This window comes from Artemia franciscana, chromosome 7 (genome assembly GCF_032884065.1).
Source record: "Artemia franciscana chromosome 7, ASM3288406v1, whole genome shotgun sequence".
NCBI lineage: Eukaryota > Metazoa > Arthropoda > Branchiopoda > Anostraca > Artemiidae > Artemia > Artemia franciscana.
In genome coordinates this window covers 43,328,567-43,344,962 of record NC_088869.1, presented here as the reverse complement: position 1 = coordinate 43,344,962, position 16,396 = coordinate 43,328,567, and the positions used below count along the sequence as shown (strand labels likewise).

General features: G+C 36.1%; 1 protein-coding gene across 3 annotated transcripts in view; it reads left to right on the top strand.

Annotated features, from left to right (window-relative positions):
• The window catches only part of LOC136029336 (beta-galactosidase-1-like protein 2), a 156,289-nt gene that overhangs the window by 8,149 nt on the left and 131,744 nt on the right, over nt 1–16,396 (top strand). For 2 of the 3 annotated variants that reach the window (XM_065707622.1, XM_065707621.1), the window contains exon 2: nt 8,129–8,342. Coding sequence is in view for 2 of the 3 variants with exons in the window: in XM_065707621.1 (XP_065563693.1) it covers nt 8,129–8,342 (214 nt within the window). In the remaining variant the exon portion in view is untranslated. Of the gene's footprint in view, nt 1–8,067; nt 8,343–16,396 lie in introns of those variants that run through there. The other variant, XM_065707620.1, reaches the window with a different exon arrangement.

The window sequence follows — 16,396 nt, the reverse complement described above, 5'->3', positions numbered from 1 at the left end:
TTGGTCTCTTTTCAAAGTTGAATCTTGACTAGTGTACAAGTGTTGATGAACATAGTTGTAATATCATGCATGTTAAGTGATGATATGCCTGCTTGCTTTGCTTGTGCTTATTTGATGTTAACTGCTTGCTGTTGCTATATAATGCCTTTTGTTCTAGATGCCTGGGTTTAAATAAATCATATCATTGGTAAAACGCTACATGGTGTCAGAAGTGGGAAGCTCCAAATAATAGTGGAGAGTTACAGTTTTTTTTAAAGAAAATCTTAATAGAATGGAAGTAAAACCAATAAATTCCTCATTTATGCTCCTTTTCATCATACTAGTCATTAGGGTGACAATACACCCCAAATCCCTACCCTGAAGAACCCATAAATAGCCCTAATAATGCATTCTGTGTACTTTCTTTCCTGGGTAATATCATCTGTCATTCAGCAGGAGGCAGAGAGCCCATTTATTCAAAAAGAGCTTTTTTTATTACATGATGGAGATTGTTCTTTTTTCACATTATTGATGAATAAGGTGAACTCTACCTCCTTTTGCATGACATGAGCCTACCTCCTACTGTTCTGCCATTCAATAGATGTTTGTTAAAGTTTCAAGGTTGTGATTTGAAACACATTACTTTTGTACATTACACATTATATCTATCAAAGATGACTATATCTGTTAATGTTGTTTCTGCCAGGGTCATTTTCCAATCAATATTTCCAAGTCGGACAGATAGATACCCTTTTGTTAACTCACCACTTATGAGATTAACCTATTCTCAGGAACTCTCTCCTTAGGAGAATGGAGTGGAAAGGGCTCATCTCCTAAGTTAGAGAGTCTGCAAATAGATAGCTATCTACCAAAGTTTGAGGCGGTGATAGGAAACTTTCCCCAGCAGAAACAAAATTAACATGTATAGAGTCATCTTATGATATGTGCAAAAATAATGTGTTTCCTATCATAACCTTGAAACATAGAGAGAATAATATATTAATATTTAATATTTTTAATATTTTTTTTAATATTTATTTTATTTAATACACTTAAAAATACAAAGAAAAAAAAACACTAACCCCCAACAGAGAGCAGAGCTCGTAAGATTGGATGTGTAAATAATAGGACATACACAAGACAAAATATTTTATTGACCAAAGTACATAATAGATAATTTTCTAAAGTGGACGATGACGAGCAGGGCTCGATGTGTTTGCTATGAAACAGAGGTAAGAAAATGCCGAAATAACAAAAAGAAAGAATAGAAAAAAAAATATAAGTTAGGAGATAACAAAGGAGGCCATTCCAGTGTGAGAACACCACAACCAAAATTCATACTAAAATCTATTATTCATCAATCCCAACATCCAGACAAAGAACTATTTTTGAAATATGTTTTTTCAAAGAAAATCGGCTTTTGAAACTTGAGGACATTTCTACTAAATTAAGTTTATTTACAATATGAGGAATTTGGTATCTGATTGAGAATGTAGCTCTCTCTGATTTGTCTAGCTCTTTCTGAGAAATATCTATTACCTTGCACATATGCTCTATCATTCAAAGTGGTCTATGTTAAGACAATGAGTGTGTCGGCTAGTCCAATAATACCAGTGGCAAAATTTTATTATGCATCAAAGGAATTTAATAGGAGAGATGGATGATTCACATATAAAAATATACTTTTAGACACCATTTTAAGTATTATGCAAATTTGTAAAAATCAAGCAGGATTTTCGGAATCGATCCCCTTTTCAATGACACCATTTTTTTTTATTAGAAAAATTCTTAAAAGTGTACTAATTCTTAAATCGGAAATATTTTCATGCTACATCCAATCTGTACGCAAAATAATTTTAAGAAATTCTATAGAATTCTCAGATGGTGGGGGGGGGGAGTATTGCTTTCATGAAGTTCTAATGGGTGCATATAGTTATGTCTTGTAAAGATAATTGTCCTGATTCTGGATACTGCCACGGGGAGTCTAAAGCCTCAATTCAAGTAGGCAATGTATGATATCCTGTTGGACATCCCAGAATAAACCAGTATAATCTTTATCAGTACCCAAATAATGCTGTCATCATGATATAGACCAGAAAATGAGGTGAGGAGACTCAATTGAGAAACATAGAGGTTTAATAGAAAAGGGCTGAAGATTGTCCCATACCGTGAAGCTTCTTATTTTAGCCTGAGTAGCATTTTTGTTATTATCTATTTGGGACGTGAATGACCCATCCGCTAATAAAGTCTGGACAAACTTATTAGAACTATCAAGAATGTGTTTGAAAAACAAATCCATAAGTATTTGACCAGTCTAATAGCACAGGTAATAGGGCGTCCATACTATATAAAAAACTTTTACACCAAAAACTAGCCTGGCTAGGTTATTCAGAGAGCTTTAGTCCCCTCTAAAGTTTGTTGAATTTTAAGAAACAGGGTATTAATTTCACCAAACCAGTCAGCTGGCTTTTTAATTTATGTGCAAATGCTTTACCAACACTTCATGGAACTGAGATTGGTCCACAGAAAAGAGGATCTTAGCTAAGTTAATTTGGCTTTGAAATGGGATAAACAATGGCTTGCCTTCATATATTAGGAAAATTATGATAATATCAGAATTGATTGTAGTTACTTAGAAGGGGCTTTAAAAGGGGAAAGATTTAGTAATCCATGGCAGATAGATTTCATCATGTCAAGGTCTTAAATTTAAATCTATGCAATTACTATCATTACTTTGTGAAGCATCTTAGTGAAAATCCTAGCTTTTTGTACATTACATTATAATGGCTTGTCTTAAATCATTAAGTCATGCAAGGATTTTGTTAAAACCATTTGATTTACTTATCAAATGATTCTTGGATTGATTCTGAAGCAGTTAGAAAATTTATTTGAGATCTGAAATTATGCCAACATTGCCTCTTTGCCTTCATATAGACAAGTTTAACATTGGCTGAAGCCTATTTAAAACGTAAAATTGTTTGTGTGGATATATTTTTTTAGGGTTTTCTTGTTTTTCTTTTGTCTTTTACAGTCTTTACACTTTCTTTGCACCATCACGGCTTGGGAGGTTGTTTTCACAAAACAATAGACATGCTTGGAATTTTTGGGATAGAACAATTTGAAGTTTTGCTGGCAAAGTGGTTAAGGCACTGGTTTTGTCTTCAGACGTGTTCATATCATGGATAAAACTGACTTGCCTTATTTAAAATATTTTGGAAATGTGGCCAATATTCTTTTTGATTAACATACATTGCTCTAACATAAACGTGAGTAAAATGAATATTTTCAAGAATATTGCACACTTTTAGATAAACTGTTAAAAATTCAGTAAATGTTTAAACTTGGGTATTATAAGAAAAGACACCAGACCAATTTAGAGGTCGTTTCTGATGATTACCAAATTATTGTGAGCATCATAACTAGTTTGAAGATTATGAGAGGTACATAGCATGATTGAGGAATCGTCTATTAGATTTTCCAAGTGCTGCTTTGTTTAAAAACAGATTATTTGAGGATGTAAAATGTCCGTTTTACGAAGTTAGAAGGACTCCATGTTATTATATCTATAAAGGATATCATGTATCCCAAGAAGCTGCCCTTTCTGTTAAATCTTTCCTTATGACATCAACCCACCTCATTTGGGTACAACCCGCTTTTGTTTGACCCTAGACGGTTGGCTGCCAAAGACAATTTTTGGCAATTTGTCATCCACAGAATATGTCCTAGCCATCTCATCTTTTTTCTGAATATAGCCCTAGGAAGTGGGATTGGACAACATTTTTGTACAGCTTACTATTTGAGATATGGTCAGTGAATCAGGTATCTAAAAAAATCCATTGGCAATTTCCCTGGAAAACATTTAGCAACTCCTCATCCATTTTTAGGAGCGCCCATGATTCAAAACCATACTTGACCACAATCATCAGAGTAGCTTCCAATATTCTAATCATATTCCAATATTATATAGCAGGCTTATCTTACTATCCTTCCAGACTTTTTTTTTAACTTTGAAAAAAAAAACTCCCTGGGCCTTGACTATTATACTTTTAACATATTCACTCTACCCACCATCTTTACCAATAATTCTACCTGGGAAAGTGAACTTGTCCACTTGACGAATCTTCTTGTTATATAGCATCACTACTTTGCCTTTACTTATCCCTAATCTTAGCAACCTAGTGTTCTTGACATTAATTGTTAAACCTTTTCTTACACCCTGAACTCGCCAAACCTCTAAAAGTTCATTCATTATGCTAACATTTTCATCTAGGATACTCCAATCATCAACATAACGTAAGTACAGGAGAGTTTTGCTTCCCCATTTGATTCCATGTTCTCCCATTGCCTTGGCTCTGCTCCTTAGGACAAATTTCATCAGAGTGATTTATGTAAATGGGAATAGAACAAAGCCCTGCTTAACTACTGATTTATTATGAAACTAACTACTTAGCTCACTTTTTACCTTAACCGCAGCAATTTTATTCTCATACCTAGCACTAATCATTTTAATGTATTTATCTGGTATAAAACCTACAAGGCTATGCAAGCTGAAACTCCCAACTCTGGTTTATAGAAGAAGACGGGGTGATGCCATTCTGGTTCATAAACTTATTATTTCAAAGGCACTTCCTGATCTTCTTCCTCTGGCGTTTCAGGACTCTCGTATAAGGGGACATAACTTGCAGTTATCCAGGCATTTCTCCTCAAAGCGGTAACATGCCCATTTTCTTACCAACCGTGTTGCCAGCCTCTGGAACAAATTACTGCCAGATACCGTTGCTGTCCAAACCACAGACAGCTTTAAGAACCGTCTTGATAATGAATGGTCAACAAAAGAATGGAAGTATAACTGGGAAGCACTCGAATCAGCAACATCAAACCACTAGTCAAGTGTACGTATTCAACTATGTGTCATGTATGATCAACTCTGGAGTTTCTTCAAGGAAAAATCCTTAGATTGCTCCAAGCTGCAATTTAAGGTAATTTTAAGGTAAAAACTGAGGACTAAAGGTGTTTAATGGCATGAACACTTCTCATTTATTAATTTGATGGTGAAAATGTCGTCAATGCATCCTCTACCCTTTCTAATACCACTCTGTTATTCTCATAAAACTTTGTTTGCAGCATCTAAAATATCTTAAAAGTTTGAAAAGTTTCATCATATTAAATAATTTGGTTCCTACAAAAACCCGGCTAATACCTCTATAATTGCCAGATTCACTCTTACCACCTTAGACTGAACATGCAACAGTAGGTTGAACAAAAAGCGTGGTCTAATCCCGCTTTCTAGGGCTATAATGAGAGAAAGGTTGAGATGGCTGGGGCAGTTTCTGGTAATAAAGGAGTACAGATGGCCCTTTTTTGGCAAACAGTCTAGGGCTAAGTAGAAAGTAGGTCGTGGTCGGTTGGGGTGGGATGATGTCGTTAGGAAAGATTTAAGGGAAATGGGAACTTCCTGAGAGGGTGTTAAAAGGGAGGCTTTGAATAGTTTGGGACGGAGGAGGAGCATCCATAGCTGTATTGGCCTCAGGCGATTTGGTGTTGTGATGAGTTTTTAGTAGCAGAATATTCAAAAACTTCTCTAACACATCTCTTGCCTCACAACCACCATATTAAGAAAAAAAAAATTTACTACACTATCAGCATCTGTGATCTTATCATTTTTTAATACTTTTAGTACTGTCACTATTTCTTCCTTACAGAATAAATCTTCCTTCAGATCCTAAGTGTCATAAACTTCTTCATTCTTTTATATATCTTTTCCTGTATCTCTATCATGGTTTAGCACATTCTTAAAATGTTCTCCCCATCTTCTTCTAACTCTTTCCTTCTCAATAATTTTCGTCCAGTTCCTATTTTTAACTAGGACAAGTCCAGATTGGCTATTGCCTAGTATCTTGTATCAATCCTGCCAGTCTTTCGTTTAGAATAACTTAATCAATAAGGCTAGCTTTTTCACCACCTTGTGAATACTATGTTAACTTTTGGGTTATTTTATGACTAAACTGTACTGGTTACAACTAGATTTTTACAGTCTGTAACCATTACTGTTTTAACAAATTTACTTAGGCCAGAATACCGTCCATCCCTATTTCTACCAATCTGGGCATCAAAATCTCCTTATAAAAATACTTGATTTTTACCTGAGATTCTGTCTGTTTGTTCCAGCTGCTGTAAGTAAAATTTATCTGAGTCACTAATATCTTTATCAGTCGGTCCCATAGGGGCATATACTACTATGACTGAAACCCCGTGATATTAGTCATCAAATGAGTGACTAGGATTCTATTGTTAATATCTTCCCAACTTAAACAGGACTTGGTGGCTTCCATATTCATCATGAGACCCAATCCTTGAAATTATTATAGTCCTAGGAAAATTAATGGTCCCAGAACCAGGGCTGGACGGAGACTAACATCTTCTAAAGTCTAAACGAAGCGCTTAAGCCAGCTTGGAACTGGGCAGCAAGAAGTCCCTGGGACCTCCAGTTGAATGGAGGCTTTATGCAATCCTAAGCCTATTTTGGTTATGACATGGTTTTTCGCAATTGGTAATGCTCGTCTATCAGCAAGAGTTGAAATCCTGCAAAGACAATCTCAAGCCTATTACCTCCGACTCATTAAATATTCATGCCTTTAATATTATCTAATAGGGCAAGGCAACCCCTAATAGATAACTTAGCTAGGAAGAGGTTTTCCGCCCAAAAAGCTTACCCAAACAAATCAAAACCCAAAAGAATTATCCATTTGTCAGAATTCAGTGCAAATGCTGTGTCACTTACCAGGCTGTAATTTTCTTGAGTGGTGCCACTCGTCAAGGTCACCCTACCGTAACATTAGCAGTCAAAGCTTTGGTTAGGAAAATTCACAAAGGTCCGCCTTGATGTCACTATGAATCCACGTAAGCAGGATTTCTCTGTTGGGGATAGGAACAGAGAAAAGAACTTATGATGGAGTCGAGATCTCATGCTACCTCACAACACCGAACAGCTACTTTTATGTCCGGTTTATACTTGTCAAGGGAAAAAGTGGCCCCAGAGAGGTACGAATGACTAACAGTTTGTAAGAAGACCAATTGCTTTTTCAACCAAACGTGCTAACCAATTGCACCAAGGCACTGGCGATTCTGGTCTTTCTTGCACCCAGGGAAAAATCTTGACTAGTTCCCCACCCCAGTCTCCCAAACAATTTTCATTCCAAATTTTATCAAAATCATTTATGAACAAGATTATTTTCAATTTGGTAATTAATTAAAAAATTATTTTTTTATTTATTGTTTTAGTTATTTAATTATTGAAATATCATTAATTGTTATAATTAGTTGTTTTAATTACTATTTAAATATTTCTTATTTATTTTGATTAATTAATTATTATTTGTTAATTATTTTCATTTATTAATGGTGTCTTCTACTTTATTTTAGTAAAAATAAAATTTTAAAAATTATTTTAACTTTTACATTGTTTGTTTGAAATTTTATGTAGCAAAAATTTCTGCGCCTGGAGCAAGTCCCCCCTCTGTAGATCTCCTAAAACCGCCTCTACGCCAAGGGGGCTTTGTCATTCGAAATCAATATCCAAGCTATGATTCAAATAACTGAAGTTCTTCTATAATCCTAACAACCTCCTAATATTTTCACTTTTGATCTAACTCCAAAATATTAACTTATACTTCATACCGAATTAGGCCGAGTCAAATTGTATGCTAAAATACTAAAATACTTTACTCAACTGTGTTTTAGTAAAAATATTCTGACAAAAATTACATTTTGCTTTGTTTTCTAGGTAAGGTACTAGTGTTTTTTTTCAAAATTCTGTGTACATAAAGAATTCTATGTGTACACAAATTAAGAGTTGTTTAATGTGAGCTGGTTCTACACATATATGCTGCAAAGCGATTTGTTGGTTTTAAGTTTCAACTCTGGTCTTTAACTCCATTAGAAAATTTGGATAAAAAAATCATTTGAAAATAGCGGTAAAACCTTGTCCAATGTATCAAGTTTTTCTTTTATCAACAAAAATCAATACGTTTGACCCCGTCAAAAGTGTAGCTTATCTTGTTTGTCAAATATTCAAAAAATTCCATGTTTTTGGCAGTTCCAAACATGACTCCTCTTGATAAGGTTGCACTTTACCTTGCTTGTACTTTAGTTACAGTTGCGGCACAAGATTTGCCTTCAAACTATCAATATTATACAGAAGAAGGTGTAAAATCTGGTTTGGAATGGACCAATGGGGCATTTCTTCTCAACAAAAAAGGCTTTCGAATCTTCTCCGGTGCCGTGCATTACTTCAGAGTCCATCCAGACTACTGGCGTGATAGGCTAAAGAAGGTCAGAGCTGCTGGTCTTACTACTGTAGAAACGTAAGCCGTTTTTTATGTGATATTTACCTTTTACTCTTTATAACCTAATTGAATTCCGGTTACTACTTATTCCTCCTCCAAAACTAGATTTGAAATGTCATACAAATCAGCTTTCCTATTTAACTGCACTAGAAAATATTAGGCTTACACAAAAAATACTTAAGTATTTTTCTCTTTTATTAGTTAATTGCGTTCATTTGAGGAAAAGTAGTAAATACTGAAATAGTAGTAAACTGAAATAGTAGTAAATACTGAAGAAGATAGTATTCTGAAAAAAGTTGCCTATAAAAACTTTTCATTTAAATAGATGGCAACATTATTATCTTACTTTTTCATTGATTGTTCTATTTAACTGTTGTATATTTTGTTGCCGTCGAATTTTTAGTTTATTTGAAATAACAACTATTATTTTCACCAGTTTTGCTAATTTTTTAAGATTTTCGATTTTACATATTTTAGTTAAGACTTCTGTACAGGAAGCCAGGTTTTCACTGCTAAACATTTTAGGGAGTGACCATCGCCGGAAACCAATACCTACAATCTGATTGCCTGGAATAAACTTTACTTTTTTTCGTTGGCTATTTGAAATCCACTGACAGACGGATAGGAATAATATCTTCGTTATTACCAAGCTCTCATTGTAACTACAAAGTGGGATTGAAAAAAAAAACTTTTGGAAATGTGAGAATTTACCCTTTATCCCTAGAATTTCCCAGTATCCCTAGAAACATAGTTGTTGGACCGTTCAACTATGCTAAACAAAATGGCTGTCCCAAAATTTTGACTGGTTTATTTTGGAAACTGAATGGGCTTGGGGAGAGGGCTGCATTCCCCCATCTCTTTTTACTTTTAAAAAGGGAACTATAACTTTTAATTTTGAATCAAATTAGCTCTTATAAAAGTTTCAATGATATTTATAGCTATTATAGAGCAGTGCTGCCTATGGTATTGCTTATGTGCCCTTTCGAAAACCTGAGTGTATATAGTTTTTTTCTCTTAATTGAAACTCCCCCTAAACGTTCCAAAAATTTTTTACCTTAATACCCTTAGCGTCACTAGTTACAGTAACTGTAGTGGCAGTATTAATAGTATACACATAGTGCCTTCTGGCTAGTTTGAAATCCACCACAACATACCCTTAAAGGTGTAACTTAAGAATTTAAGCTGTTCTTGAGATATTGCTTTGTCACCTTTTTGAAAGTCCTCATGCTCGTATCTTTTTTTAGTACAACATCCGCCAAAGTATTTCTTCAAAGCTTTACCTTAATACTCTTAGCTTGTGTAGTAGCAATAGTTGTAGTAGCGTTAGTAACAGAATGAGCCTAGCACTTTTGGTTTCTTCAACATCCCTGTCAGCATACGCTGAAAGTTTCAACGTAATGTTATCGACTGTTCCGGAAGAATTTCTGATACACCCTCTTGACAACCTATTTTGGCATAGTGTGTTTCGATTTAGTTCCATACAGTTCCAATATATCTAAAAATTTGACTTAATACCTTTAGTTGTAATAGCAGCAGTAGTAGTGGTAGCAGTAGAATTAATGGTAGTAGCCTTAGCTTTAGTGGCAGTAGTAGAAGTAAAACTAGCAATAATAGTAGCAGTACATAAATAGTTACATAAATTTAGGTTGACCGTAGCTACCTTCGTCAGTATCCCCTAGAAGAAGTTGTATGAGACTGGGCTTCAGTCCATAACTTTGAGGCTTCAATTCAAAGTTCGGAAAAATATTTCAAGTGTGGAGGGCTTAAAATTAAGTGTTTAGCAACTTTGACAGCTCTTTACTGGCGAAGTGACGAAGGAGCGCAGAACCAACTGCAATGAGGTCTTCGTATAATTCCCATGAACAAAGACCTACGCAGAAGTCTCACCGACTAGCGAGGACTCAAGATACTGGTTTTTCAATATTGGTAAGATGCTTGCCAAAAGCTTTCCTTTGTCACCGGGCTTCTTTCTCCAGGCTTACTGCCACTAATAGCGCGTATTTCGAGAAATACGCGTTTCTGTGTTCTCCCCTCCCCAGGAAAATACTCCGAAAACACCTACCCCAGGGACAAAATACAAGACTCTTTCCCTCTTCAAACCAGAAAATTGAATCTACATATATCTTTCGAACAACTTTAAGCTATAAGTTTTGTAAGAAAACATTTCGGGTTCGTAATTTGTCTATGTCTACAGTTTTTTGGTTTAGCCAAAAAGTGTGGCTAACGTTATTGATGGCCCTAAGCTTTAGTGGCAGTAGTAGTAATAGAAGTAGTAATAATAGTAACAGTAGCAGTTGTATGAGAAGAAGCAGTAGCATTAGCATGCAAATATTTTCTTTTTGTTGTTTCAACATCCCCCACAACAAGCCCTGTTTGTTTAAACATCATACACCAAACTGTTTCTAATATATTGCTGATACGCCCTTTTGATAACCTAAATACAGACGGTGTTTTGGGATTCAGTTCATTTTCCCCCCTCAAAAGTTCTTGAAAATTCCACCTTCAGACCCTTAGGCAATGTTGCAAATGTAGTCACAGTAGTAGTATTAGTATTAATAGTAGCAATATTAATAGTAATAGCGGTACCGTTACTAGCAGCAGTAGTATTAGCGTATTGCCTTTTGGTGAGTAGAATATCCCTCTCATCAAGCCCTGGTAGTTTCAATTTAATTCAATTAACCACTGTAATGATATTGCTGGTATATTCTTTTGATAGCCTGTATGTTCTTGAAATATAGTAGTGATAGTAGTAGCCTGCACATATTGTCTTTTGGTCAAATGATCTTCTTCTAAGTATTCTCGGAAAATTTCAGTTTAATAGCCAAACTGAAACCAAACAAAATTTCAGTTTAATTGACAATGTACATGCAGATAGCCTCTTTTTATTTAGTTTAAATTTCCCCTCAGTATTGTAAATGCAATAGTGTGGTAGTCGTAGTGGTAGCAGTTGTAGTTTTGGTAGTTGTAGTAGTAGTGGTAGCATGCAAATATTGCCTTTTTGGTCATCTTCCTTGTCATGTGCTGAAAGTTCAAAATTAACATATTCAGTCATTTCTGATTTTCGTCCTTTAGATAATACATGTACATATATTGTGTTATGATTTAGTCCATCACTCTTCTCAACATTCCCTTGAAGGCTCACCTGAATGCCCTTTGCCTTTTTAAAAAGTAAAGCTCAATCACGCATGTCTTTCTCGGTACCATATTGGCCTACTATATGTAAATAATGAACGAATTGTCTAACTTGCAGCGCTTGCCCTAAGAACTGTGGAGAGGTTGACAGCCCCAAAGACTAAATTACTGGATCTTTCAACAGTGCTGAACAAAATAACTCTCAAAATTTTGATCGGATGTGTTTTGGGGAATGATAAGCTTTTGAAGGGGGGGGGCTGTTTGCCCTCTGTTCACTTTTGATTCTTAAAAAGAGCACTGTAAATTCTGATTTCCCACCAAATGAGCCCCATCCAATCCGAAGTTCGTACGACCAACCATTCCATAAAAACCTTATACGCCCCGGGGCATACCTTACAACCCTTACCCCTGGCCTACGCGAGGTTGTGTCCATCCTTAAGACATTGTTATATACTCGTTGGACTATTGTGGACAAAACGGGTAGGCTACCTCATGACTTCAATCGAATGCGTTTCGGAAAAGAGGATTCAGGGAAGGGCGGGGAGGCTAGTTGTCGTCCATCATGTTTGACTCTTAAAAGGGAACTAGAATTATATACTCCAATCAACTGAGCCTCCTCTAAAGCCCACTCCTTCCATAAAAACCGCATATGCCTGACGTAGATAACTTCGAAGACCACACTGCCTTTCCATGACGAAAGTAAAATAGTTCAAAATAGGGATGATATAATCAAAATAATAAAAAAAAATTATGTCATAGACAAAAATTATTTCAAGTTGACTTGAATTTATTCAAGTCAACTATATTCAAGAATAATAATTAATATATTCTATATATATTAATATATATTATATATATATTAATATATAATATATATATATATCTATATATATATAAATAAGTTGTCTGTGTGTGTGTGGGTCTGTCTGTCGGGTGACGTCACGTTTGTGTGTTGACTGATGTCATGAAATTAGTTGTCGTCATTTTTGTTATGACGGTGACGTCATTAAAGATATTTAAGACATGCGTTCACGTAGAAATCTATTAATGTTTAACTGTAAAATGACTGATGAACTTACAATGGCAACAGCCGAGGAAGATGCTCAAAGAGTCTATGCCAAAAAACTTGCTGCTGATAGAGAAAGTAAGAAAAGAAAGCGTGCCGAGGAATCAAAAGAACAGCAAGGAAACAGGCTTGAGGCTGATAGAGAAAGCAAGAAAAGAAAGCGTGCCGAGGAATCAAAAGAACAGCAAGGAAACAGCATCTTTTCCACGAAAATAATAATTTAGTGCGTCTGTTCAAAACAGCCATCAATTTGATGCCTACTGATACGCATAAAATTGTTATTTCCCCTGACAAAACGCCTCCTGGCCAACATGTGCGTAGATACAATGCTCCAACTATCGACGAAGTGGCAATCGTTATGGTCGGTGATCAGTTTTTACCTCGAGATATTATTCTTCATAAGCGAAACGCTCAGTTGTTAAGAATTGCTGAAACTCATCGATGCTAAGATGCCCTACAATATCCTATCATTTTTTGGGATGGAGCCGACGGCTATCACTTTAATATTAAATTGATGAATCCAGCCACTAACAAAGAAATGAATAAGAAATGCAGTGCAATGCATTATTATTCCTATAGACTAATGATTCGGCAAGATGAAGAAAATTATATTTTAAAATGCCGTCAATTGTTTCACCAATTCGTCGTTGATATGTATGCTAAAATTGAATCAGAACGTTTGCTATATATCCGCCTGAATCAGACCCAGCTCAGCTCTGAACAATACATTCATTTGCTAGATGCAGTTATAAATGACGGTAATACCACAAACGTTGGAAGATTAACAATTTTACCTTCGTCATATGCTGGCAGTCCCCGTCATATGCATGAATATGCTCAAGATGCTATTGCGTACGTTCGTCTCTATGGTCGTCCAGATTTATTTATTACATTTACATGTAATCAATCTTGGGACGAGATACTGCAACTTTTACTTCAAGGACAATTGGCGGTTCATAGACATGACATTACGGCCCGTGTCTTCCGGCAAAAGTTGAAATCACTGATAAACTTCATAGTAAATTTTGAAGTGTTTGGGTCAGTGCGATGCTGGATGTACTCAGTGGAATGGCAAAAACGAGGTTTGCCACACGCACAAATACTAATCTGGCTACATAAAAAAATTACTTCGAACGAAATTGATGATGTGATTTCCGCTGAAATACCTGATAAAAATGTCGATAAGGGGTTACATGATATTATTGTAAAAAATATGATACTTGGACCTTGCGGTGCACTGGACGAAAATTTACCATGCATGGCCAAAGGAAGGTGCACAAAGCAATATCCTCGACTTTTAGTATCCAACACAATTACTGGCAATGATGGTTACCCACAATATAGAAGAAGATCTACTGAAGATGGCGGTAAAACAGCAATAATAAAGAAGCGTAACGGTACCACCATCGAAGTAGATAACCAGTGGGTTGTTCCATATTCCCCGTTATTATCAAAAACATTTAATGCACACATAAACGTTGAATACTGTAACTCCGTAAAGGCAATCAAATACATATGTAAATACGTCAACAAAGGCAGTGACATGGCAGTTTTTGGCTTGCAGCCCGAAATCAAAGATATCGACGAAATGGTACAATATCAGGCTGGAAGATACATAAACAGTAATGAAGCTGTTTGGCGAATTCTTTCATTTCCGATACATGAACGTAGTCCAGCTGTTGTTCACTTAGCGGTACATTTACAGAATGGTCAACGTGTTTATTTCTCGGAAACCAACGTGCGACAAAGAGCCCTGAATCCACTGGATACAAAGTTAACCGGTTTCTTTTCGCTTTGCAAAAATGATTCTTTTGCAAAAAAACTGCTGTATACTAAAGTGCCTTCGTATTACACGTGGAATACTAAAAATAAAGTATTTGAACGTCGAAAACAGGGTAAGCCAGTCGACGGCCAACCTACCATCTTCAAAGATACCACGATAGGAAGACTCTACAGCGTTCACCCCAATCAACATGAATGCTTCTTTCTACAACTGCTTTTGGTGAATGTACCCGGTCCGACATCCTTTGAGTATTTGAGAACTGTAAACGGTACTATACATGACACTTACCGTAGTGCATGCCAAGCTCTGAATTTATTGGAGAATGACCAACACTGGGATAACTGCATCAATGACGCGGGCGAAACGTCAACCCCAAGTCAAATTCGTGCAAACAGTTAGAGACGTCAGATATGACTTTTGATTTTACATCAGATATTTATAACTACACTTTAGTTATTATAGAAGATTTGTGCGTACGTATGGCAAACAAACCTCTTCAGGATTTGGGAATCTCTTCACCTAACCGTATCGCTGCTGTTTCGACATGTGTAGAATTGGATCGTGAACAAAGTTACAGTACGAGTGATCTATTGTCGTATGTACAAAATAACATTTCCAAGTTAACGTCGGAACAAAAAGACATTTATGATACGATAATGCATTGTGTCGATAACAACGTTGGAGAAATTTTCTTTTTGGATGCGCCAGGAGGTACTGGTAAAACGTTTGTGATAAAACTGATTCTGGCATCGATTCGATCAAAAAATGATATAGCGTTGGCAATTGCGTCGTCCGGAATAGCCGCAACATTGCTGCCTGGTGGAAGAACTGCTCATTCCGCTTTGAAATTGCCTCTGAATTTGCATTCTACAGAAACTCCCACGTGTAATATTTCCAAATCATCTGGGATGGGTAAAGTATTGCAGCAATGCAAACTTATTATTTGGGATGAGTGCACAATGGCACACAAAAAATCGCTCGAGGCTCTGGATCAATGCTTGAAAGATTTGCGAGGGAAGTCGAAACCCTTTGGCAGCACATTAATATTGCTTGCGGGAGATTTCAGGCAAACATTACCTATAATACCTAGATCAACTCCTGCAGACGAAATGAATGCTTGCCTGAAAAATTCTAATTTATGGGCACACGTAAAAACATTAAAATTAACTACAAATATGCGTGTCCGATTGCAAAACGATGACTCTGGTCAAACATTTTCAGATCAATTGCTGGCAATTGGAAACGGAAAGCTCCCAGTAGACTCAATTTCAGGACGTATACAACTACCTGCTGATTTCTGTAATTTAGTGACGTCCAAAAATGAATTGATTGAAAAAGTATTTCCGAATATTCTAAACAATTATAAAAATAATAAATGGCTAAGTGAAAGAGCGATTCTTGCACCCAAAAATATAGACGTCCACGAAATCAACAATATTGTTTTGACCAAGATTCGAGACCAGGCAGTCCTTTAAAAGTCAGTCGACACAGTTTTGGAACCAAATGAAGCGGTTAATTATCCATCTGAATTTTTAAATTCCGTGGATCTTTCAGGGTTTCCACCACACGTGCTACAACTAAAAATAGGCGTACCAATAATACTTTTAAGAAATATCAACCCACCAAAGCTTTGCAATGGCACGCGACTTGCCGTAAAAAAACAATGGAAAACCTAATAGAGGCCACAATCTTGACAGGGCCTTTTGAGGATGAGGCTGTTCTTATTCCTCGCATTCCCATGATTCCAACGGATCTGCCTTTTCAATTTAAAAGATTGCAATTCCCAATTCGATTAGCATTTGCAATCACCATTAACAAGGCTCAAGGTCAATCATTAGAAAAATGTGGTATAGATCTTAATACTGATTGTTTTTCTCATGGACAATTGTACGTTGCATGTTCGAGGGTCGGTAAACCTGACAATCTATTTATATGCAGCGACAATTGGACAGCGAAGAATGTTGTATATTCGCAAGTTTTACGCTGTTGCGAGAGCAACACTTTGGTTTTGTCGTGTTTTTTTTTTTTTTTGTTCCTAGCACCCCGATTTCAGCTTATTCCTAGAAAGTGGTAAGGGTCTAACCTCTGCGG